Source organism: Ornithorhynchus anatinus, chromosome 1 (assembly GCF_004115215.2).
Source record: "Ornithorhynchus anatinus isolate Pmale09 chromosome 1, mOrnAna1.pri.v4, whole genome shotgun sequence".
Classification (NCBI taxonomy): Eukaryota; Metazoa; Chordata; class Mammalia; order Monotremata; family Ornithorhynchidae; genus Ornithorhynchus; species Ornithorhynchus anatinus.
The window spans coordinates 128250568-128277067 of NC_041728.1; the positions used below are offsets into that span (position 1 = coordinate 128250568).

Sequence of the window (26500 nt, forward strand, 5' to 3'; positions counted from 1 at the left end):
AATCGAACTGGGAAAGTTGGAATAATTATCATTTCATTTTCTACAATTTTTGTTTAAAACCAAAATTAATGAAGCATCAATCTTCAGCGGCATTCTTTGAATGCTTTCCCTTGGAGAGCACTGTACTATTTGGAAAGGATGAAATTCAGTAGGATTCAGAGACATTATTTCTTCTCTCGAGTTTACGGTCTGGTGGGGAAGACAGGCATTAAAATAAACTACATAAAGGGGAAATGGCAGAATATAAGAATATGTATATAAGTGCTTTGAAGGTGGGAGGGGTGGGATGAGTATCAAAGTGCTTGAGGGATACAGATCCAAGGGCATAGATAAGGTGGAAAGGAGGATGGAAAGGGTGGGAAAATGGAAGCACTGCTTTAGTCAGATGACAAAATCGGTGAATTTAAAACTGATTTTCATGTTAACTCATATTTTGTGGCACGGTGTTTTCCTTGCCCAAAATAAGACCTGATTTATTTAAAGCCCGGAAAATTTAGAAATTTACTATTTTTAATCTGAGGGAACTTAAAGTGTGCAATTTTAAACTCTAAGGGGGGAAATTCGATTTAGAAATTAGGAATTTACACCCATCACATCCACAGTTGAATGCACCCACCCAACTTACCCACTGAATTTTATTTTCCCAATACATTTGTTTGCCTTTGCTCTTTACTGGATCTTCTATATCTCTGTCTAATTGTGTTCTGCTTCCTTTTTTGGAGCTTTAAGTGGAGTTTTAGGCCAAGTGTGCCGTGCTAAAGTGGTTAATTATCTAAAGCTGCAGTTTGCATTGTGAAAGTTGGTGATTGGTCTCTTAGGCCAAGAAAAAATGATTTGTAAGCACCCAGATAATTATGAAAAATACCTTTTGCCTCAGTCACCTCCATTTGTCACCTCACTTTGCTTAGTAAGATTGCCAATGCTAGCTTTCTTCCTTTAAATAATAAATAAGCGACTATGTGATCCTAAGACACCCCACACCTTAAAAGCCAGTTACTGACATCTTGAGCCCTGCCGTTAAGTTACAGTGGTGGAAAACCCCTGGTTTGGGAATCAGAAGACGTGGGTTTTAGGTTCCGCTCGCTGGAGCTATGTTATCGATGATGAAGACTTCTGATTGAAGGTACCACCTAGGACGCCATGGGCAGGCCCAACAGGAACTCTGAAAAATAGCTGGCCGAGACCAACAACCGCTTTCTGGGTGCGGTTGGTGGTGACTTTTATTTTACGTGCACTTTTCTTGCACGTAAAATAAAACGTTCCTACCTTTTCAGTGTGCTGGTACCGCCGCCCGCCTCCCCACTTGTTGATCTCCATCCTTGCTGACCTTCCTACCTCCTGTTTCTCCTCTCCAGTCCATTCTTAACTGAGCTGCCCAGTTCATTTTTCTAAAAATGAGAAACAGCATGGCTCAGTGGAAAGAGCCCGGGCTTGGGAGTCAGAGGTCGTGGGTTCTAATCCCGGCTCCACCGCTTGTCAGCTGTGTGAGCTTGGGCCGGTCACTTAACTTCTCTGTGTCTCAGTTACCTCATCTGGAAAATGGGGGTGAAGACTGTGAGCCCCACGTGGGAGAACCTGATTACCTTGTATCTCCCCCAGCGCTTAGAACAGTGCTTGGCAACTAGTAAGCGCTTAAGAAATTCCAATGTTATTATTATAAACAAAAACGTTCAGTCCATAACTCCTCTCTTTAAAACCCTCCAGTGATTGTCTATCCATCGCCACAGCAAATAAAAACACCATACCAGTGACGTGAAAGCATTTAATCAGCTCTCCCCCTCCTACCTTACCTCCCTGATCTCCTACTATAGTCCAGCCTTCCATCAGTCAGTCCTATTTGAGTGCTTATTATGTGCAGAACATTGTACTAAGCACATGGGCGTGTACAATATAGCGGAGTTGGTAGACATGTTCCCTGCTAGCAGTGACCCATACACTTCATTCCTCTGACACCAATTTACTCACTGTATCTCCATCTTGTTTTTCTCATCATCATCGTCGGTATTTATTGAGCATTCACAACCCCTCCCTTATGTGCCGCTTATGCACTCGAGTCTGTGATCATTAAACGCTTTCCTATTCACTCCCCTCCACAGCCCTATAGTACCTGTGTACATGCCCCTCTATAATTTATTTTATTGTCTGTCTGCTCTAGTCTGTAAATTCCTTCTGGTCAGGAATCGGGTCTACCTACTCTGTTGAACTCTCCCAAACGTCTAGTTCAGTGCCCTGCACTGTACACAGTAAACACTCAGTAAATACCATTAATTGATTACCTGCTGTGTCTAAAGCACCACACCCAACTAGTTGTTTAAGGAGTTGTAAAGAAAGTAATGGACAAAAATTTCTGACTTTGAGTTTATAGTGTCGTAGTTTGAACTCAGTTTTGATGTAACTGAATGTTGCTATTAAAATACTAATTCAACTCATAGCAAACGTACTCTATATTTTATTAAGCACATGACTGGTAAACTCAGCTCTTTTTAGCTCATTAAAATCAGTAGAGAGTGGGAGACACTCTTCTTGACACAGAGAGCTATACTAGGTCCTTGAGAGAACATGGTAGAAATAATTCCTCTACTCAAGGAGTTTATAATCTAGTGGGGTTAGTCAGACACTAAAATAAACCACAGATTGGAGGAACAGGGAAGGTGATATGAATGTGAGTTGTCTCATGCTGTCGAGTCATTTCCGACCCATAGGGACACCACGGACACATCTCTCCACCTTCACCGGCAGTCGTTCCGGTAGTGAATCCATAGAGTTTTCTTGGTAAAAAATACGGAAGCGTTTTACCATTGCCTCTTTCCGCGCAGCAAACTTGAGTCTCCTCCCTCGACTCTCTCCCATGCCGCTGTTGCCCAGCATAGAGGAGTTTTGACTTGTAGCAGACGGCCTGCCCCTTGCTAGCCACCGGCCAAGCTGGGAATGGAATGGAAAGGCCTCTGCTTGACCCTCCCTCCCGTAGACGAGACTGGTAGAGGACTGGAAACTCTCCAGGTGCGACCCTGAAAAGATATGAATGTGAGTTAGTGCTTAAATAATAGGGCATATATGGTATATACGTGTTCCACAAAAGAGCGAGCGTACACTTAAGGGATGAGAGATATCTGAAGTGGCAGTTGGGATTAGAAATTAATTGGAGAAGGTCCCTTGAAGGAGGTGTGCTTTCAGAAGGGATTTATAAATTGGGAGAGGTGCGGTCCGCTGTATCTGAAGAGAGAGGGCGTTCCCGACGAAGGAGAGAACGTGAGGAAGAGGGCAGTACGGGGGAGAGCCAAGAACCAGGCACGGTGAGTTGGTTATTCTTAAATGAGGAATGAGGAGTGTGAGCCGGGGTGTCGGGGAAGAAGGGTGGATAAGTATGGGGAAAAGAGCTAATCGAGTGCCTTAGAAGCCATTCCTGATAGATGGGAAGATAACGGGTGACTATTTGAGGTTGTTGAAGTGGGGAGATGTGTGCAGATTGACAGTCTGGTATTTATTGAACACTTTATGCAGAATAAAACATCCTTTCCCTCAAGGAGCATTCATTCTAGTTGGGGATTGAGACATTAAAATAAAGAAGCAGCATGGCCTAGTGGAAAGAGCCCGGCTTGGGAGTCAAAGGACCTGGGTTCTAGTCCTGGCTCTGCCATTTGGCTGCTGGGTAACTTTGGGAAGTCACTTAACTTCTGTGCCTCAGTTTCCTCAACTGTAAAAGGGGATTCATTCAATCCCTGCCTTCCCTCCTACTTGGACTATGAGCCCATATGGAACAAGGACTGTATCCAACTTGATTAACTTGTATCCACCTCAGCACTTGAACAGTGCTTGACATATAGTTAGCGCTTAACAAGTGCCATAATAATAGTGACAGTAATAATAAATGTAATAGTAATAATAATGTTGGTATTTGTTAAGCACTTTACTATGTGCAAAGCACTGTTCTAAGCGCTTGGGGGATACAAGGTGATCAGGTTGTCCCACTTGGGGCTCCCAGTCTTCATCCCCATTTTAGAGATGAGTCACTGAGGCCCAGAGAAATGAAGTGACTTGCCCAGAGTCACACAGCTGACAAGCAGTGGAGCCGGGATTAGAACCCATGACCTCTGACTCCCAAGCCCGGGCTCTTTCCACTGAGCCACGCTCCTTCTCTAAAAGTAGGGGAAGCAGAGGCTGAAAATAGGTGCCTAAGTGTTATGGGGGTATGTAAAACCATAGGGGACTTGGATTCAAGGGCATAGTTGATGCAGAAGGGAGGGAAAATAGGGTGAGACGAACGATTAGTCGGGGAAGGCTTCTTGGGGGAGGTGTGACTTTAGTAGAGCTTCGAAGGTGGGGTGAATGGTGGTCGGAGATGGGACGGAGTTGCAGGTAGGAGGAAAGATGTGAGCAAGGGTGGATGGTTAAAGTTGAGACACACTGAGTGTAAATGTCCAAGATAAGTTGGTGTAAGAGGACAGCGACTGGAGGAAGGAGCCACTGTAGGCAGGAGGTCAGTGAGGAAGCTGATGAATCAGTCACTGTGTGCAGAGCACTGTACCGAGGCGTTTGGGAAAGTGCAATAGAGTTGGGAGACGGATTCCCTGCCCACAGTGAACTCACGGTCCGGGGGTGGTGCAGTAGTCAAGCCAGATAGTCAAGCCAGACGGTGCCGCAGTACTTCGACCAGAACGCTGGACATTTGGATGGAAAGGAAAGGCAGGTCCTGGAAATACTGCAGAACGAAAACCGAGAGAATTTGGTGACAGAGGAGTCAGTCACGATGCTACACTTTCGGGCTTCAGAGGGACCGGGATGGCGGCGGTGGTGGGTGTCAACTCTGGTGAGAAAGTTAAAGTGAAGGAGATGATTGAGGGAAGATGAGGAGTTCAGTTCTGTCCATGTTGGACTTGAGGTTCAGGCAAGATTTTTGCCTAGAGATATCCTGAAGGCAGAAGGAAATGCAAGATTACGGAGAAGGGAAATGTTCCGGAGTAGCAGTGAGGTAGATTTGGGAGTCATCCATGTAGAGATGTTATTCGAAGCTGAGGGAGTGGATCGATCAACCGAGCGATCAGTGCTATTTATTAAGTTCGTGATGGGAATGCGCCCACTAATTCTGTTGTATTGTACACTCCCAAGCTTGTAATACAGTGCTCTGTGCATGGTAAGTGCTCAGTGAATACCACTGATGGATTACCTGCTGTGTGCAAAGAGCGCTTAGCAAAATGCAACTTAAAAGAACAAGGAAACACAGTCCCGCCCATAAGGAGCTTAGAGACTAGAGGGGGAGATAGACATCTGTAAAATGGGGATCAAGACTGAGCCCCACGTGGGACAACCTGATCACCTTGTATCCTCCCCAGCGCTTAGAACAGTGCTTTGCACATAGCGCTTAACAAATGCCATCATCATCATCATTATTGTGATTATCAAAATCAATTTCAGGTGGATGTCTACAAAAGTGCAGTGGGGGTGGGGCAAATATATAAAAGCGCCTAAATGGTACAGACTCAAATGCGTAGGTGACACAGATGGGAGGTGAATAAGGGAAGTAAGGATATAGGGAAGGTGTCTTGGAGAAAATAATTATGTTAGAAGGGCTTTGAAGATGAAGAGAGTGGTGGTCTGGCAGTTATGAAAGGGGAGAGGGCGGATGAGGGCAAGGGTTCTGCGGGGAGGAAGGTGAGATGGAGGTACAGTGAGTAGGTTGGCATTAGAGGAGCGAGTGGGCGCGGGCTGGGTTGTAGAAGGCTATCCGCGAGGTTAGATAGAAGGGAGAGAGCTGATGAAGTGCCTCAAAGCAGAGGTTAAGGAGTTTCTGTTTGATGCTTGCCAAAAGAGTGATCGTACAATGAGAAGAGGAAACCCAGAATGATGTCTTGCCTGAAACCCAGAATTACCGGTTAAGAGGCAGAGAAATGATCAGCAAAGGAGAGTTAGAAGGAAAAACTAGAGCAGTAAATGGAGAACCTGGAAAGGACTGTGGCCGAAGATGCAAATTTCAAAAGCATTGCCATGAGAAACTCCTTACCATCAGCTTTGGGCCATTCAGTCATCTCTCTCCCTCCTACTTAACTTTGCTGCTCTGCTAGAACGCAGCCCACATTCTCCACTCCTCTAACCTTGGCATTATCCTCGAATCATCTTTCTCATTCAACCTACGTATTCAGCCTGTCACTGTGGCCTGTTGGTTCTACCATCACCCTCATGCCCTTTCCTCCACATCCAAACTGCTGTACTCTCCCAAGCACTTGGTACAGTGATCTCCACACAGTTGGTGCTCAGTAAATATGATTGATTCCTTAATGCTGTTGATGAGGAGTTTCTGCTTGATGAATGAATGGACAACCACTGGAGGTTTTTGAAGAGTGGGTAGATCTGTGTAGAAGGGGTTGTTTTTGGTTTGTTTTTCAAATGATTTGAGCATTGGAGTGAAGTATGAGCAGGATAATAGGAGAAGAGATGGGATGTGACCGTTTCAGTGGAGAGGAAGAAGTGGATTCCAGAAATAATAATAATGTTGGTATTTGTTAAGCGCTACTATGTGCCCAGCACTGTTCTAAGCGCTGGAATAGATACAGGGTAATCAGGTTGTCCCACGTGAGGCTCACAGTCTTAGTCCCCATTTTACAGATGAGGGAACTGAAGCCCAGAGGGGTGAAGTGACTTGCCACAGTCACCCAGCTGACAAGCGGTGGAGCCGGGATTCAAACCCGTGACCTCCGGCTCCCAAGCCTGGGCTCTTTCCCCTGAGCCATGCTGCTTCTCTAATTCTAATTTCTGCCTCACAGAAATGTGAAGGAAGAACCGAATGGTGCTTGGGTGAAGGAGAGAGTTAAGGCTAATGCCCTGGTTGCAAGGTTTGTGAGACAGGGAGGATGGTCCTCTAGACTGTAAGCTCGTTGTGGGCGGGGAATGTTTCTGCTTACTGTTAGATTGTACTCTCCCAAATGCTTAGTGCAGTCCTCTGCACACAGTAAGCGCTCAATACAATCGAAGAGAAGAACGAAGCTTGTTGTCTTCAATGATGGGAAAGGTGGGAGGAGTAGGTTTGGAAGAGAAGTGGGGTTCAGTTTTGATTATGTTGCGTTGCATGTGTTAATGGGCCACCCATAAAAAGAGATTTCTTGGAGGCAAGAGGAAATGGGAGATTGCACAGCATCCTCTTATACCCTTTTTTGTCACCGAATAAATTGGCACAGAGATGAGAGAAGGGGAAGTGGAGTCACTGCAGATTTTAGGAGGGAATTAAAAGTTGTTGGAAGCAATGGGCGGGGGAATTGATGAGGAAGAAGAAATGCTCTTGAGCAAAGGGGTGAGTAGTATTAATTATAGCTTGTGAGGATGAAGGTGGCGTGGCCAGAATGGGCGTGGCATCTGGATTTCCACCCAGTTTGTTCCACGGCACTTCCTCCACAAACTCAGACACAATATTCAGTTGCTATATTCAGATATCATTCTTATTCCTAGCACTTAACATTTAATAAGAAATTCAAATTTCCTTCTACTATGTGATCTTCTGTTATAACTCCATTAAAAATACAAGCACTGTTCTAACCAAACTGATTTTCTCATAAACAGAACAGAGTATGGCAGAGAGATCAGCGAGATATGCGAGCCATCCAACCCGATGCTGGATATTACAATGATGTAAGTGAAGCCCCTTGTACTGGTAGAGTTAAAGACCCCACGTAGAACAGGGGATGTCTGGGACATTGCCAAATAACTTGTCTTGGTCCTAAGGAGGAGCGGTTGTTATTTACCTTCTTGTCATCGAAAGAGTTTCTCCCTTCCCTGGGAACAAAAGCCTTCAGTTTTTGAAGCAGCGTGGCTCAGTGGAAAGAGCCTGGGCTTGGCAGTAAGAGGTCACGGGTTCTAATCTTGGCTCCGCCGCTTGTCAGCTGGGTGACTGTAGACAAGTCACTTAACTTCTCTGGGCCTCAGTTACCTCATCTGTAAAATGGGGACGAAGACTTTGAGCCCCACGTGGGACAACCTGATTATCCTGTATCTACCCCAGCGCTTAGAACAGTGTTCTGCGCATAGTAAGCGCTTAAATACCAACATTGTTATTATTACAGTTACAAGTTTTAAGGTTTGCATTCACACAGTTTCTTAACTCACTGAGCCCTGTAGGAGTAATGGAAGAAGCACGGGCAGAGAGCTTCTAATCTACCTCTTAGCTACTTCCCTGTGCCTCAGTTCCCTCAGCTCCAAAATGGGGATTAATGACCGTTAGTCTTAAATGGGACAGGGACCGGGTCCAACCCAATGATCTTATATCTATTTCAACACTTAGTAAAGTACCTGACACATGGTAAGAGCTTAACAGATACCTTGGAGGAAAAAAAAAGTCACGGTAAAAGGAATTGGCTTCTTCTGGGAATGCTTAAAGAAGTAGAACTATATTCTTTATGAGTCTGTCATTAATCCTCTCTCCCCCTTTTTATTAGATTGTGAGCTTCTCTCCCCCATGGGGACTGTGTATGGAATTTCCCACCTCTAGGATTTATTTTTTAGTGGTATTTGTTAAACCCTTACTATGTGCCAGTGTATTGTTTTCCGGTGCTTAGTATGGGGGTCTGCACACAGTAAGTGAGTAATAAACACTATTACTACTGCTATATTGGCCTAAACCCCGTATATCTCACTGTTGAATACCTTTGTGACCCTCTGGTGGAATGGATCTTTGGATCTTGGAAGCATCATCAAAGGCTGGAATTGCAGTCTGCTGGCTTTCTAGTGTATGATTTTCCCATTGCCCATGCTCATAATAGTAATAAATAATGTTGGTATTTGTTAAGCGCTTACTATGTGCAGAGACCTGTTCTAAGCGCCAGGGGAGATACAGGGTCATCAGGTTGTCCCACGTGAGGCTCACAGTTAATCCCCATTTTACAGATGAGGTAACTGAGGCCCAGAGAAGTGAAGTAACTGGCCCACAGTCGTCCAGCTGACAAGTGGCAGAGCCGGCATTTGCACCCATGACCTCTGACTCCCAAGCCCGGGCTCTTTCCACTGAGTCACGCTGCTTCTCTAATGTAACTTCGCTTCGTTTTTCAATTTTCTCTTGTTGAAAATGGTGATATTGTAGAGCTTCCTTTAGGGACTGCTTTTTTGTGTGTTTTGAACAAAGCACAAGAATGGTCTGTTTGATATTTAACTTAATCCAGATTAGCACTGTTTGTTAATCCTAAATTTCTGTTCTCCTTCTGTAGTTGGTCCCACCAATAGGCATGCTGAATAATCCTATGAATGCCGTAACAACAAAATTTGTTCGGACATCTACCAATAAAGTCAAATGTCCAGTGTTTGTTGTCAGGGTGAGTATTGTGGCATTCTCGTTTTGGAGATTGCCTTTTTTTATGGTATTGGGTTTTTTGTTTTTTGTTTTTTTTACTGTGCCTTATTTTCCTGTTGCCCACTTGCTCTCCTCCATGATTCTTGGATTGTGAAATTCTTGGAGTCCAGGGACTCTCACCCTTGAATTTTTTTTCTGTGTTTACAACAGTGTTCTGCCCATTTTAAGCTCTTATTAACTGCTGTTAGTACTGCTAGACCACAAGCTTATTGTGGTCAGGGAATGTGTTATATTGTCTTGCACACTCCCAAGCGCTTATTACAGTGCTCTGCACACAGTAAACACTCAAATACTGACTTCTTCACCGCTACTACTGCCGAGTCAGCTAACTGATAAATGCACATAAATCTGTTGCCGATTTGTACATTCCAAGTGCTTAGTACAGTGTTCTGCACATAGTAAGCGCTCAGTAAATACTATTGAATGAATGAATGAATAAATCAAGAAAATTTAGCGTATGGAAATAAATTCCAAATTTAGACTTGATGTTTAGGAGTCACGGCTTTGTACCGTTACTAAGTCATTCCATGTTTATCTTTTAGGGTGAACTAGTATTATCTTGTCTTCTCTTTGCTTCAGTTGCCTCATCTGTCAAATGGGGATTCAGTTCTCCTCCCCCTTAGACCATGATCCATTTGTGATCCATATATTATGTTCGCTCATTTTGTGCAGGGAGCGTTTGCTTATTGTTGTATCGTACTCTTCCAAGTGCTTAGTACAGTGCTATGCACACACTAAGCTCTCAATAAATGTGATTGAAAATTATATTAGAATTCAAGAGATTGCTATTTCAGGGGATATGGGGAGTCTTCTTTTTTTTCCTTCAATTTTGTAGTCAGTTCCCTTGCAATATCAACAAACTACTAATAATTCTATTTTGTATCACCGTGCCTTTTTAAGAGCATACGTGCAGTATAAATTGAAAGATTCAAATTCGTTTTCTGAATTCATTCTGTCAATTTTTTCTCAAAAACCAACTTAAGCCATTTTTAAAAAATTTCAACTATTGGTATATGACTAGAGTCTATGGTTCTCTGAGTGAGACTTTTTTGGTGCTATTTTTTCTTTTCTTTTTTTTTTATGGGGGGAGGGTGGGTGTTGAGCCCTTTAAATTTGTTTGAAATGAACTTGGGACCAGTAAAAGTTTCTGTTATTCCAAAATCAGTGTTGAAATTATTTATCAAATAATCTGGCTAATAAATCTTAGTTTAGCCTCATTCATTCATTCATTCAATAGTATTTATTGAGTGCTTACTATGTGCAGAGCACTGGACTAAGCGCTTGGAATGAACAAGTCGGCAACAGATAGAGACAGCCCCTGCCCTTTGACGGGCTTACAGTCTAATTGGGGGAGACAGACAAGAACAATGGCAATAAATAGGGTCAAGGGGAAGAACATCTCGTAAAAACAATGGCAACTAAACAGAACCAAGAATAGTCTCCTTCAATCTATTGGAAATCTACCCAAAGGATTAAAATTTGGGATAAGACTTTATTGCAAGAGCGAATAGTTATTTGGGCTGGAGAGCCACGTAAAGAAACGAATGCTGTTGCATTCTTCACTTTTAAATTATATGGTATTCACAAAACCCTGTTAGTAAACTTGGTATTGGCATTTACTTTATAATGAGCCTTTCATGGTTGTTTTGAGTTATGAACAATATTTACGTCCGCACTAGCTATTGGCATTCTTATGGGTAGTGATTTTATGTATATGTATACAAACACACACACACATAAACTTTTTGCTGGACATATTGGTAGACTGGATAGAATCTTCCCTCAAACCATTTTGTTCACCCATGCTTTAGGGACCTGATCTCTTGCCAACCGGAAAGAGGTGGCTTATGTAACCAGATTTTGTACTTTAGTTAAGATTTTTAAAGAACTGTTTCTTGTCCCAAAAAGTTGTAATTGGCTATCTGGTATTTAGAACGTTTACCTCTGATGTAATTATGGTATTTAAGCGCTTAGATAATAATGTATTTGTCAAGCATTCTGTGTCAAGCACTGTTTTAGTCGCTGGGGTAGATTCAAGTTAATTATATGGGACAGAGGTCCCCGTCCCACTTGGGACTCTCAGTCCTGGTAGGAGGAACTTAAGCAGCAGCATGGCCTAATGGACAGAGCATGGACCTGGGTTCTAATCCTGGCTCTGCCACTTGTCTGCTATGTGACCTTGGGCAAATAGCTTCTCTGCCCTTCAGTTACCACAGCCGTAAACTGGGGATTAAGACTTTGTGCCCCACATAGGACATGGACCGCATGGACATGGACTTACCCAAGGTCACCCAGCAGGCAAGTGGTGGAGCCGGGATCAGGACCTGACTCCCAGGTCCGTGCTTTTTCCACTAGGCCACACTGCTTCCTGTAGTCTAGTAATTCCCATTTAAGGCGCAGGTTTGGGAACTGGGAGTGCTGTTAGATTTAGGCACATTCTTGTGAGAGAGAGATGTTCTCTTCCCGAGTTTAAGGACGGGAATATACTCGAAACCGGAGTTAGCAGTATATTTTGTTTGGTATGTGTTTGTTGTTTCAGAGAAATCATGGGTAAGAGAATTGAATGTCGTAGAGAGGTAGAGAATCTCTCCTTGCATGGACCGAGCTGACTGTATCAAGCACTTGTTAATCTTCCCTTACGAGTGAGCCGCGACTACAAGGAAATGTTAATAACTCGAGAAGGCTTTCTAGTCAATCTGGCTTTGTGATTATGAAGCTTTGGCTGTTTTAAAGATAAGGGGTATCATGACACTTCTGGAATGTGCCTTAACGAAGGAAACTGGGAATCCCCGACAAGTCTGATGAATTGTGTTTCCTTCCAGTGGACCCCCGAAGGAAGGCGGTTGGTCACCGGGGCTTCTAGTGGAGAGTTCACCTTGTGGAATGGACTCACATTCAATTTCGAAACTATATTACAGGTAACTGTATTCTTCGGTTGCTGCTATTCTCTGAGAGTAAGGATGATGCTGTTGACGTGTCTTCCCTTTTGTGTCATTATCATGCATTAACCTAGAACATCCCCCCCCACCCCCGAATCGCTGACCTAATTGACTGTGTGTGGCTGAGGTAACCTGTGAAAAAGTAGCTTACGATCCTTTTCTAATCCTACAGGCTCACGATAGTCCAGTGAGGGCCATGACCTGGTCACACAATGACATGTGGATGTTGACAGCAGATCATGGGGGATATGTGAAATATTGGCAGTCCAACATGAACAACGTCAAGATGTTCCAGGCACATAAGGAGGCGATTAGAGAGGCCAGGTTTATACACAATATACCATTTTCTGTAGTTCCTATTGTCATGGTTAGACTGTTCTCTAAGTGTATTCTGGGTACGGAAATGCATGGGTTCTGTCAGATTCTGGGCAACTTCCTGCACACTCTACACACACTATTTTCCTCTGTTTCCACATTCTCACTGTTCTGCCGGCACCTTTCGGAAGTAGTGTTGTCCCAGTGTCAGCCTCTGCAATATGTTAGAGATGTATGTGTCTGCCGCATTTTGCACTGGTATTCTTCTCTTCGTATTTACGGTAACGACGTGTATAAGTTATTCCTTTTTTATACGCACTGTGTAAGACGAGAATATTTCATTCCAAATAAAGAATTCAGTTTTTAAGAATCCAACTGAATAAAATATAAAGCCTACAGAAATAAAACATCTGCAGAGTTCTCACAAAATAAAAGCAAAGTAAAGTGAAGAACTGCTTGGCTTGGTCATGCCAAGACTTCCAATAAAAAGTACTAATAATACTAAAAACCCGCACAGAAAAAACTCTTCTGGATGTGGCAAACATTAATGGATTAATGAATGGGTTCTTCAGGTTTTGAAAATGTAAGCAGGCCATTAAGAAGACTGTAGGACCAATCTCCCGATTCAGTGTTGACGCATCAGTTATGAAAAATGTGTATTTTAAAAAGTGAAGGTTAAAATGATATTAACTGCGAGAGTTGGAAAATATTTGAATATAATCACCCAGAAAGCTATGTACAGTAAAGCGGAAAAAAAAAATGTCGCTAAGACGGGTCCGAAGAACCGCTGCGGCCCCAGAATAAAGCTAAGCAGCGTTCTCTGACCTTGCGATGCCCACCCCCGTGTGAGGAGAAGCTGACTTTTCTACAGAAGCACGGTCCAATGCGGTCACCCTTTTTCCCTTTCGGAGTACTGATGGAGAGTCAGATAGGGCGTGCCTTTCTTAGCTTTAGGTTAGTCCATACACTGAGTTTCCTAAAGGAGCAGGCCCTCTCCCAGTCACTAAGATCATTAAGACTGTTTCGAGGAAACACGATGGGCTAACTGATGAGATTCTTCCTTAAGCCTTCACTTCACACTGAAAAAGGAAATGACTGCTTGCTAGTTGCAGGAGATGGTCTGACTTTAATCACATAGCTGGGCAGCTCCACTCGTTTCTCAGATTTCATCTGAGGCAGCAACTTCCTTGGGGTAGCTTGTTGCGGGAGGAGGTGGGGAAGCTCTCCATAGTAATCTTTTACAATGAACGAGACATTTTTAGAGAAGTTTTTTTTTTTTTCCTAATTAACCAGATGGCCAGCCTCTTCCCCCTTCTTGTTTTTTTCTGAGATTCTTCCATTTTTAAGGTAAATGTAGCAGAAGACCGTAAACATACCGAGCATCATCGTTATGTTCAGCGGCAGGGAATATTGGGAATGGTATAAGATCCATTGGGATCGCTCTGAAAGCAGCAGCGTCTTTCCGCTGACACTGTAGAGAGATGCTGTATTTTGGTAGGCTTGAAGGTAAATTGAGAGTAAATTTTCTTAGTTGGCACTCTCTGGTTTCATTAGAGAGTTGTAAATTTGGAATCAGGGGTAAATATGCTGAATTCATCTTTTGATGAAATGTATATGTCAACTTGCACTGTTCTCTTTTAAGGGCTCCACTGATGGCTACTTTATTCCTCATCCTGTGTTTTACACCGTACAATTTAATTTGCCCTGTCTGAGAAGCACAGATAATCTGTTAAATGCTGACTTCTTTCCCCTGCTGTGTGTCTTCATGTAACAGTTTCTCACCCACGGATAATAAATTTGCTACATGCTCTGATGACGGCACTGTTAGAATCTGGGACTTTCTACGTTGCCATGAGGAAAGAATTCTTCGAGGTATGTGTACATACAGTACTGATTGGGTTATTTGAACAGGGAAAGAGATTTTGGTAATTCAGTGGAAACGGTACAACAATTTCAGCTTGTCTCCGTGCTGTCTTTGATATACCTAACTTAAATCCTACAGACATTCTCTTTGAGGAAACGGCCTTTCACTAGCCCCGGTTTCCAGGCTTATAATACTCCCTTCTGTCCTCTAAAAACCTTTTTTGCTCTGAAATTGAGTACACGGCTGTCCTTTCATTACTCGCGGTTTTCAGCTCTTAGAGAGATATTCCTTTTAATATCTTTTATCTAGGGGGCCATTTTCATTATGAGCAAAGCAGTGTTTCATTTTTAATACTAATAAACACCAAATATCCACACATTAACATACTTTCAGATTGCTCACATTCTCATGACAGTAACACTTCAAGGAAGCACTGAGAGTGAAAGGCAGTTTACAGGCACCATTATCTACACTTACCTGACTTGATATTGAGATGTCGGCTTCTGGGTTTCAAAGACACCGTACATATTCACTTTACACTCCACAGTTTGGGGGGGGGTTGGCTTTTTTTGAATGTCTCCTTTTATTAGTCACCCTGCTGTTTAGGAGAGTTTTGATTGTTTGCTTTTATGCCCTTGGACATTTCAAGTTGCATAAAAATTAGCCCTTCCTCAAGATCCTACATTATTTGAAATTCGTATGTTAAATGTGCTGGAGTGACATCAAGCGCCTAATACAGTGCTCTGCACACAGTAAGCGCTCAGCGAATAACGTACGGTACAGCAGTCACCTCCCATGCTCGCTTGATGTTGCTGGGATTTGAAGGGCATGAAACAGGCTTCTGTGGAAGAAAAGTGTCCCAGAAGAAAAACCTCTAGGGTGATTCCATCTTGGTTCATCTTTCAGGTTAGGAAATTCATGAAATGTTCTTATCCTGAACTTCCAACATTACATTTTGAACTAAAAAGACAATGAACTCTATTTTTCTGCACTTTAACTCCTTGCCCCAATGTAAATACTGCCTATCTCAAATCCGCCACTGACCTTTGCAACTGTGAAGAAACAAAACCCTGGTCTACAAAAAGAAAGGGGTGTTGAAGAAGCCGTTACCCAATTACCCAAAGGATTTCCTTTCTGTTCATCAGCCACAAATATCAATGTGGCTTCCTATGAAGACAGTTGGAAGCGTAGTATCCAACCACTTTTGCTGCTTCTACCTATTTTTTGGTATTAAAATCCTTCAGTCTAGGGAAACAAAACACCGACAGTGCCTACCCCACATTTCAAGCCACTAATACACTAATTTGCCCCTTTTACACATTAATTAGAAAACTGATAGAGTATATTTTTTTTCTGGGTGTGCACTTAAATTTTGAGCCTAAAACCTGTGTTATAATCATAGTGTGTAATATCTCTACTCTAGGTCAGTAGGTTGTTTAGAATAGCATCTCTTTTCTACAGATACGTGGTCTATATTTTCTCGCATCTTTTTCCTGAAAGGGTTGATTCAGTAGAACAGTGCTGATTTCTTCCTTCCCTTTGTAAACATTTGAGGGAAGGGGAGGAAACAGGGAACTCTTTGAAATGGAACGTAGCTCCTCTCTAGTTAAACTAGACTTTCCTGGAATAGTTGCTCAATATATTGCAAAACCTCATATGCCTATTAAAGATGATTGACTGCCATGATACCTCTTTATAACATATTCCTTGGAAACAGATCATAATGATGAATTTTCCTTTTGGTTCTGTCACCTAGCACTTTCCTTAGAAAGAACTTCCATGTAACGTAGCCCCTCCAAATTGGTGGTTCCTTCTCTCTCTCGCTTTTTATAAAAGAGGGCTCACTGTCCTTTTTGTGACCCTCAATTTACCATCTTAGGGATCAGATCTAAAGTACGTTCCATACATTTCTAAAATTAGAACAAAGTTCTCATAATAACGTAGCCTTGTTTTATTTATGTTCAAGATCTCAAGTTAGCTAGCAGTCTTCCTGAGAAATTAATTCTTAGAGGGCGTGGAGGTTAAATTTATCGTTGCAACCCTCAGACTCCTTTTCCATGTCATCACCAAATGGGATAAAAACCATGATGAAATTTTACTCAAAGTAATTATTTCTTACTTATTGGGATTAGCGCTGAACTTTATAGACATTCAGAAGTTCAGGTAATTCAGTTTTATTAAATGCTGACTATTGAGCACTGAATAGAACATATGAAAGATACGATAATTGTGCTCAAACTGTGATCTCCAGGGGCCCGATCCAGAAGTCTGAAGTTGTCTCCGCTATCAGCCTTCTGTTATGTGAGGGCCGGTGATTGATAGTGTAAGCCCTTGGATTTTCATCCTTCTCCCTCCTCTCTGCCTGCCTAACTGATGCATGTTTCTCTACTCATCTGCTATGCTGCATGGTGGGCAAAGGTTTATAATGAGCCAAATCTGTCAACATTCTTACCACTTGGTAACTTGGTTCAAAGGTTTTCTATTGGAGGATGAGGTAGTAATTGGTACCTAAGGTAAGGCTAGTGAGTTCTGTGGATTTCATTGATTGGTGCTCTTCACTGGTCCTCATTTTCATGAGTGGTCAAGTATTGGCTGGATTTTAAAACCACGTGGAATCCAAGAGCCCCTGCTCAGTGGAGCTAAAATAGCATTACCTAAACACAAGGTTTAGTGGTTCCAAGCCATTGATTTGGAATCAGGCTACCACACATTCCTAATTATTGCAAAATTAAGGCCTTTTTAGGCTCTTGTCTTCCTCTGAGTGTATAGTTCATATACTAATGATGACAATGAGAAAGCAGTCTTTGAGTTAAAAAAAAATGTGTATATCAGATGTTCAGGAAAGAAAAGCTACTTCCACCAATCCCAGTGGTCCACAGAATAAATGGAAAATTCATGAATTGGTTTCTAAAAGGAAGGGATGACATTTGCAAAATCAAGAAAAATATACTGAAACTTAGTGATATGCTGACATGGGAGGGAAAAAAAAATCTTGCTGAAGGCAAATCACATGCACAGTCATTTGAGATATTTTAATTGCATGAAATATTTGTACCTCTTCACCAAATGCAGCCATTTCTATTCTATTCTGCAGATGTGAGAAACCTTCTCTTCATTTTTCTGACCTTGTGGTGGGCACAGTGCTTTGTTGTATCATGGCAAGACCAAATAGGACTCAAAACATTTATATTTAAAATTTGGTCACAAAAAGCAATCTATAGTTTTTAAGCCTGATTGATATTGTAAAAATCATAGGGAACAGGTAACGTTCAAAATTTTTTTCAAACATGGTATTTGTTAAGCACTTACTATGTGGCAAGCAGTGTTCTAAGAGCCGGAGTAGATACAAGCTAATCAGGTTGGACCCAGTCCATTTCCCATATGGAGCTCACAGTCTTAATCCCCATTTTACAGATGAGGAAACTAAGGCATAGAGAAATTGTGATGTGCCCAAGGTCACACAGCAACCAATAGGCAGAGCCGGGATTAAAACCCAGGTCTTCTGAATCTTGAGATTCAGCCCTTGCTCTCTCCATTAGGCCACGCTGATTCTCAAGTACATTGTTACATTATTTAAGCCATGTGGGCTGCACTCCTTCCAAGTCACTGCTGTGAATTTGAACAGTTCTTCCTTCGAGATTTTAGGCACTGGGCATAAAAGTGGGGTATCCTCTCTGGAATGGGGTTGACAAAACGGATCAATTCTAAAATGATGAAAAGAATGTTTTGGAGTATGTTTCCTTCCAGATTTTTTACCACCCAGTGCTGGAAGCCAGGAAAAACCCTCTTATTTTCCCAGGTGTTGGTTAAGAGGTGTGGTTTACAATGAGTAATCCAGTTTATTGCAAATTTAGGATTAGATTTATTTTTTTTTTAACTTTTTAATCTATTAATGCAGGTATACCTGCCCCGCTTAAAATCTTAGACACACTAGGTGGACTGTTACTCATTTGTCATTGCCTCATTTTTCATTTCTTACAAATTTCAGTGTGGAATTGAGGGGACTGGAGTTCAGTTTTGCATCACTGAATATGATACATTATTTTGGAAGCCAGACACTCTATAGGCTTTAAATTTGTGATTGCCATTCGATTAGCTTTCCACTGACTCCAGACCAGGAAAGCCTGCCATTATTTGTAAAATCAGACTTTAGAATTAGCAAGAGACTCCCATTTTATGTATTTAATGAATGACTTGTGTGCTAAATTGCTCCTAGCAAAAATGTACCTAAAATTTACTAAGGCTAGAATTGTTAATTTTGATGATTTTTTTTTAATGATTCTATACCGAAATCGTGTTACTTATTTGTTAACAAGATAGGTGTTTGAATATCCGTCGCCCTTCCCGTCTCCCCTCCCTGACCACCATTCTTCAACTGTTCACTTTGAATAGCTTCTTCCTCACTGCTTTCAAAACCCTCATCCTATAAAAAAATTAAAATCCTACCTTGACCCCATAGCTCCCTCCAATTATCACTTCATCTCCCTCCCACTGTTCCTCTCAAAACCCCTAGAGTGAGGTCTCTACACCCAGTTCCTTCTCTTCTCCAATTCTCTCCGTGACCCTCTCCGATCTGGTTTCGACCCCCATGACTCCCCCGAAACTGTCCTCTCAAACGTCATCAGCGTTCTTCTTTCCCAAGTCAGTGACCTCCACTCCATGTCACTCCTCATGCTAGTCTCTTCTGTGGGTTCCTCCTCCGCATCCCACAGGCTAACTCCGCGTGTGCCTCAAGGCCCAGTTCTCGGTCCACTTCTATTCCCCCTCTACACCCGCTCCCTTGGAGAGCTCATTCCCTCCAGTGGCTTCAACTAACGTCTCTACATGGATGATTCCCAAATCTACTCCTCAGCCTTGACCTCGCCCCTTCTCTGCAGTCACACATTTCCTCCTGCCTTCGGGGCATCACGACTCAGATGTCCTGACGGCACCTCAAACTTAACATGTCCAAAGCAGAACCGCCTCACATTCCCTGCCCCTCGCTGTGTTTGCCATCAGTGTAGAAAACACCATTATCCACTTTATCTCCCAACACCGTATCCTGGGCATTATCCTCGATGCACCTCTCTCATTCAGCCCATACACTCTTGATTCTTCCTTCACCGCATGGCTAAAATCCACTCTTTCTTCTCCTTCCAAACAGCTACCACCCTGATCCAAGGCACTTATCATATCCTGCCTTGACTACTGCATCAGCCTTCATCTTAACGTCTCTGTTTCCTGTCCCTCCCCACTCCATTTCTTACTTCACTCTGCTACCCAGATCATTTTTCGGAAAAAAAAGTTCAGTCCATGTTTCCCCTCTCCTCAAGAACCTCCAGTGGTTGCCTTTCTGCCTCCACAATAAACATAAACTCCTTACCAGTGACTTTAAAGCACTCAACCTTCTCCTCTCCTATTTCACCTCACTGATTTCCTACTACAACCCAGCACATCCTTTGCCCCTCTAATGCTGACCTACTGTCCGTATCTCAGTCTCGTCTGCCTCGCCACTGACCTCCTGCGTTCCTCCTTCTGACCTGGAACTATTTCCTCCATATGTGACAGACTACCTCTCTCCCCATCTTCAAAGCCTTTTTAAAATCACCTCTCCGAGAGGTCTTCCCGGATTGAGCCCTATTTCCACCAACTCCTTCTCCTGAGTCACCTATGCGCTTGGATCTGTTCCCTTGAAACATTTGATATTCACCCAATCCTCAGCCCCATAGCACTAAAGTACAAACCCATCATTTATTTATATTAATACCTGTCTCCCCCTCTGTAGTCTAGGTACCTTGGGGGCAAGGAACGTTTCTACCAACTCAGTTGTATCATACTCTCTTAGGTGCTTAGGACAAGTGCTCTGCACCCTGTAAGTCCTTAATAAATCCCACCGACTGATTAATTAAACTTCAGTTTAATTCAAGTTCAGTTTTCTCCGATCTCACAATTGGTATCGGTGAACAGTTTTTCAGTAGCATGTAGTTTAAGGGGTGTTCCTATCTGTAATCCTACGTGAAAGCAATGCTGTATTTTAATTTGGAGCTTTTTAGCTTTTGTTAAAGGAAACTGGTGTATGCATAATGAAGGTAAAGTTGCAAGTTGTGACCATCTTTTCTCCTTTATTGATTTGGATTTCAGCCAGGTGATTGTCCTCGGCAATCATTAGGGAAATAGTAGCTGTGGCACTTATTGAGCTCCTCGTGAGTGCCCCGTTATCCGCTTGGGAGATAAAATAGATGCAAAGACACATTCCCTGCCCACAAGAAGCTTACAGGTTAGAGAAATAATTGCCTAAATGCTCGGGGAGGGGGCTGATGGGTTGACACGACTGAGGGTCCTCACAATCAGGGAAAGCTTGTTGAGGAAATGGGAGTTTAGGAAGACTCTGAGGGTTGGAAGGGCTGAGGTCTGATGCTTGTGTGGGGAGGGGAATTTCAGGCCATGGGGACAGTGTGATCCAGAGGTTGGAGGCAGGTAGATGAGAGCAGGTAAAGTCAGGAGGAGGGCAAGAGAAGTGAGTGAGGAATGTCAGTGAAGTTCTGTTGGTTTACCATTCGGTAACAAAATCCCAATTAGATATAACATTAATCTTTGTGTCCAGATTATTTAATAATTTAGGCCACTCACTTCCACAAGACCTATGAAGTACTTTTTAGTAAATAAGGTCTAGGTTTTTTTTTGTCTTCAGTGGTATTATCTTCCAGCTGGAAAGAGAAAACAGCTTGCCTTTAGCGGGTTTCGTTTCCCGTAGCATTTTTTATAGTGAATTGGTAAACTATTTTGATTCTTTACTGCTTTAGTATTCTGAAGATAATTAGATTGTATCTGCCCCTGTGCGTAGCACAGTGCTTTTTTACGGTATTTGTAAAACCCTCACTCTGTGCCAGGAATTGTACGAAGCGTTGAAGTAGATACAGGCTAATAGTTTGGTCACAGTCCTTGTCCCCCACGGGGCTCCCAGTCTTAATCCCCATTTTCAGATGAGGTTACTGAGGTACAGAGAAGTTGCGAGGTGCCGAAGGTCACACACCAGACAAGTGGCAGAGCTGGAATTAGAACCCAGGTCCTTCTGATTCCCAGGCCCGTGCTCTATGTAAATGAAATGCCTGTCTCATTTACATCATACTTAGCTCTGTATTCCTTTAATTTTCCCGGGTTGATTTGAACAAAGTCCTTAACCCCTGCTGTCAGTGATCTAATCAAGCTACTTTCAGAACCTCCTGCATAAACACGATCGTTTTTATGGCTAAAGCACAGCTTCTCAGCCTTTAATAATAATAATGTTGGTATTTCTTAAGCGCTTACTACGTGCAAAGCATGATGATGTTGGTATTTGTTAAGCGCTTACTATGTGCCGAGCACTGTTCTAAGCGCTGGGGGAGATACAGGGTCATCAAGATGTCCCACATGGGGCTCAGAGTCTTCATCCCCATTTTACAGATGAGGGAACTGAGGCACATAGAAGTGAAGTGACTTGCCCACAGTCACACAGCTGACAAGTGGCAGAGCCGGGATTCGAACCCATGACCTCTGATTCCCAAGCCCGGGCTCTTTCCACTGAGCCACGCTGCTTCTCTACTGTTGTAAGACATACAAACCTGAATAGTCTGGGAAAGCTCTGTACGCTAACCTGCTTTCTCTTCTCCAGTCTCTCCTGTCAAACCTAGGAAAACATGGTGTGGTGTTGAAAACAAATGCCATAGACTGAAAAAATGAATTAGACGAACAGCCAATTCTTTGGGTTCTTGCACGTTCATGCCCGGACTGTAAGCTCCCCCGGGCCATGGATCACATCTACCAACTCGGTTTGGCAGGGACTGTCTCTATCTGTTGCCGACTTGTTCATCCCAAGCGCTTAGTACAGTGCTCTGCACATAGTAAGCGCTCAATAAATACTATTGAATGAATGAATACTTTCCCAGGTGCTTAGTAGTGTGCCCTGCACCCGGTAAGCACTCAATTAATTCCCCTGGTTGCTTGTTTGGACTGGGTGTCTGTACACCTATGCAGTAAAATCCCCCACGGTGCTCAAAAATGCCCTGGCCACACTTAGTGCCGCTGCCCCAAATGAAAAAAGGTCACTCAGTTCTCCTTCAGTGCCTGGATTGTGATCTGGTTAAACCTCATGGTGAGAAAAACTTAGGAAGGATTCTCCTTTTCTTACACTGTGCTCAAGTGCACGACAAGCTTTGTTTCTTCAGCAAAGCGTTCCCTAATCCCCCATCACACTTTATTGAAAACCCATGTTATGGTTAAAACAAAATGTAGTGGGGTGAAGTCTAAAGTGATGGTAATAACTGATGAAAGGGTTAAATGGGATGATCATTTCTTTCTCTTCCAAATCCGATTGTAGTGAGTCAAATCTTTCTCACTTAATGCTCCACAATGATTTTCTTCAAGTAGTTTCTGCTAAAAAGAAACATCATAGGCCCTCATGAGATGAGAACCAGCTTTCCTGCTCCCCAAGACCATGATTGGCAGAGAAATGAGTATGCTAGTGATGTTATGCAGATCACTAGTGTTCCCTAACCCATTCTGTTCAGCAGGTTTTCAGTCCCAAAGTCACAGGACCAAGGTTCACCTGTCCTCACCAAGAAATTCCGCTAGTAAATTCCATTACTGATCACTAAATAATTAGCTTGATTGGATATTTGCTATGTGAAGAGAGACCCAGGTGCAGTAGTGGCAAAATGTAATTTTTAAATATATGCAAAGGCTTTTTTTTTGGTTTTTCCCATGTCCAGAATTAAGATTCATCATAGCTTGTTATGATCAAGCTATGTTGTTGTTGTTGGGAGGCTTTAAGAATTTTCACCTTGGTCATTTCAGCTTTGGGCCTGTGACTGTTATCTGTTTAATTCAGGCCAACAAATAAAAAGGCTTCCATTATCTGTGTTCTCCAATTCCATTTCTGAAGTTGCCCATGAATGCAAGGTCATAAGGTATCCAGTAGTCAGCTCCCACTTTCTATCTGAGCTTTTAGAAAAGTGACCCATAATAGTCATAAGGATAATAATAATAATTGTGATATTTGTTAGACGCGTTTATGATGTGGCCAACTGTGTACTACACGCTGGGGTAGATAAAAGGCAGGTCCCACGTGGGGCTAGCAGTCTAAGTAGGAGGGAGAACAGGAGTTGAATCCCCATATTGCAGATGAGGGAACTGAGGCACCGAGAAGTGAAGTGACTTGTTCAAGGTGACATAGCAGACAGGTTCTTCCTACTCCCAAGCCTCTGCTCTTTCCACTAGGCCATGCTGCTTCCCCTGAAGCAAAATTTCTTTGGCTTTAGTTAGACTGCCAACTGTTGGGCCCTCGCTAGTTGACCAGCTTGAAAAGCATTCTGATATAGGAAGTGAGTCAGAATTCTTTATTGGGCATTTCTGATGGTGATCCTAAATGACGTGACTCATTTAATTGGCAGAAGGTCTGGATGAATAATTGAGATCTGGAATTTTGGGATTGAAGGTAGTAGTCATTTGCTAAGTAGCCCATTTCCCACTTAATGCTTTCAACTCGTCTTCCTGTGACGTGTAATCCCGGAACTGCCCATTAAAACAGCTTTCTTGTCCGTCCTTAATTAAAAGCTTTTTTAATCAAAATCCGCGGAAACGGATTTTGAATCTGAAACCCGAATCGTTCACCGTTGTTGCCTTGCAGCTCCCTCAGCCTGAGGACGTTAGGTATCCAGAGATTTTCTCGGGGCTTAAACTATCCCCTGGAGGTGTTAGGCCCCCTTAGAAACCAGACGTTCTTGTCCATTCGATTAGACCCACCAGTCGGCTGAGCACTAAAGCAGGTAATAGCGTTCGGTCCCTCTGTTGAATCTCTTAGCCATTTCACTTCTAGGTAAGTCATTTTCTGAGGAAGAGAAAATGTGAAAAAATACCAAGGGTCAAAAGGTCCTGACAGGCTGCCAAAAGTAAAAAATCAGTATGTCACAAAATTTAACATTCTCTTTGAAGAGTGGATGTTTTTGTCCCCACTGTACGCGCTCCACTCAGTCATCCTTAGTGGGAATAGCGTGGCAGCTCCAGGGCCCGGGGGGGGGGGGGAACGGAGTACCGAAGCATAGTCTAGAAAGTCCTCCTCAGGTCTTCTCCTTTGGCACACTTTGCTAAGTGACTTTTTTTGGATTTTAGGTTATCGAGCGTATGTTTTACCTTCTTGGGTACCCTTAGAGTACCTCAATTTTGCACTTCAAGGGCAGTGCTCTGCTCAAGAAAACCTCCAGAGTTATAGAATGAGTTCTATAGCAACTCCTGAGCTCCTTGGGGCGTGCCATTATTTGTAATTGAAGGCCCAAAAATCTACAGACCATGTCTGCACAAATCTCATGCTTCATTTTAGTATTCTCTAACCTTTCACAAGAGCTACTTACACAGCAGAACTACCGCGTTTCATCGCCTCTTTTTATTGGTCAGAGATAAGAAAGAGGAGAAATTTTAAGCCGGAACAAGCCACCCAGGGAACTTTCAGCCCCTGAAATCTTTTTAGTTGGTTGTACTTAAATGATTAAGGAAGATAGATTAAAAGGGAGTTGGGCAAATTAAAGGGAGCTTAATGATGTCTGGGCTTGAATCCCGGCTCATCTTGTTAATGTCCTGTTTTTGCCAAGAGACCATCTCACAAAGGATTCATTTTTCTGACTCTTCAAAATAATCATTTTCGGTGCTTTGTTAATTTTCATTAAATGCTTTCTCGCCTGAGACCGCGGGGGGCTTGTGGTACAGGTTTTATCTCAGTTAATTCGGGTTGGGAAAGCTCTGCATATATGAAAATTTCAAGAGCCTGAAGAGGTAGACTTGAATGACCTTTCATCCGTCTTCATCAGTGGTATTTATTGAGCGCTGACTGTCCGTAGAGCACTGTACTAAACGCTTGGGAGTGTACAATACAACAGAGGTGGCCGTCCCCGCTCACAAGAAGCTTACGGTCTAGAGGGAATGAATTAAGGAATGGTCTGTTTAATCAATCTGCTATTTATTGAGTGCTTTCAGGGTTCAGGGCAGTGTACTGAGTGCTTGGGAAAGTACAATACAACAAAATTTAATAGGTGCTATCTCTGCCCACAAGGAGCTTACAGTCCGTAAAGCACAGGACAAGCAAATATCTTGTTGCTGGCAAGGAAGCAATTTTTCATTACTAATGGTACACTTTCTGGCCTTGAACATAATCCAAAATGACCTAAATAGTACAATATAAATCCAGTACGCTACAGAAGCCTAGACAGCCTGGGGGTCTGCATAAGCAATACTGAATAAGTAAGGTTGGTGAAATGTGCTGAAAAATAAATTAGTTATTTAAGATTGTTCATGGAATCTTTGACAGTAGGGAAAACTTAAATCTTGGCTTGAGACTTCAGAATTATGTTAGAATAGGGACTGTAACATTGAACAGTTGTGACCTCCTTGACTTCTGGTTGTCAGTTATGACTGGATTTCTGTGGGGGGTTTTGGTCGTTACTCCAAAAACGCATCAGATGTTGGTGAGAGAGGAGGATGTAGATAAATGTAATCTTGAAGTTTTTCAAACCCTTTCCTGACTGACGTTCAGGTAGTCCTGCCAGCTCTGCTTCTTTTGTTGGTGAGCCAGTGATTCTTTGAGGGAGTCTAATTAGTTGAATTTGAAAAGGAAGAAGGAAGGGTTGATGATTGTTCCTCAAGGGGCAGAATCTCAAGGAGAATATGACAGTTGGCAAAGAAAAAAATTGTAGGAATATGGGTAAAAAAAAGCCTGGGGCTGTTTCTCAAAAATGTGCTCCCACTACTAGATAGTTTGATCAGCGGACTCAAATTCAAAAGTGGGATAATAATTCCCCACTGTAATTATGCATCACAGTCTACAATATTTTGAAATAAATTATAAATAAAGCCAAAGAATATAAATAGTCTTGTAAACCATGGCCAATTTTAGAGAGGCCAATAAACCTATTAGATAACTGAAGAGTTAGAACTGGAGTCAAAATTTGCAGTGGTACTTAATCCGTGCTTTTAAGAACTATCAGAATATCATTAAAAACTTTTCCATAGTTAATCTTTTAAAGTTGTGTGTGTCTTTCCCGAGAAGAA

At 42.6% G+C, this 26500-nt stretch overlaps 1 protein-coding gene across 4 annotated transcripts in view; it reads left to right on the plus strand.

Annotated features, from left to right (window-relative positions):
• WDR33 (WD repeat domain 33) overlaps nucleotides 1–26500 on the plus strand; it is a 136513-nt gene that overhangs the window by 54816 nt on the left and 55197 nt on the right. For all 4 annotated transcript variants that reach the window (XM_029061590.2, XM_029061609.2, XM_029061601.2 and 1 more), the window contains 5 exons: nucleotides 7549–7617; nucleotides 9186–9290; nucleotides 12151–12246; nucleotides 12440–12591; nucleotides 14357–14454. In XM_029061590.2, coding sequence (XP_028917423.1) covers nucleotides 7549–7617; nucleotides 9186–9290; nucleotides 12151–12246; nucleotides 12440–12591; nucleotides 14357–14454 — 520 coding nt within the window. The remainder of the gene's footprint in view (nucleotides 1–7548; nucleotides 7618–9185; nucleotides 9291–12150; nucleotides 12247–12439; nucleotides 12592–14356; nucleotides 14455–26500) is intronic.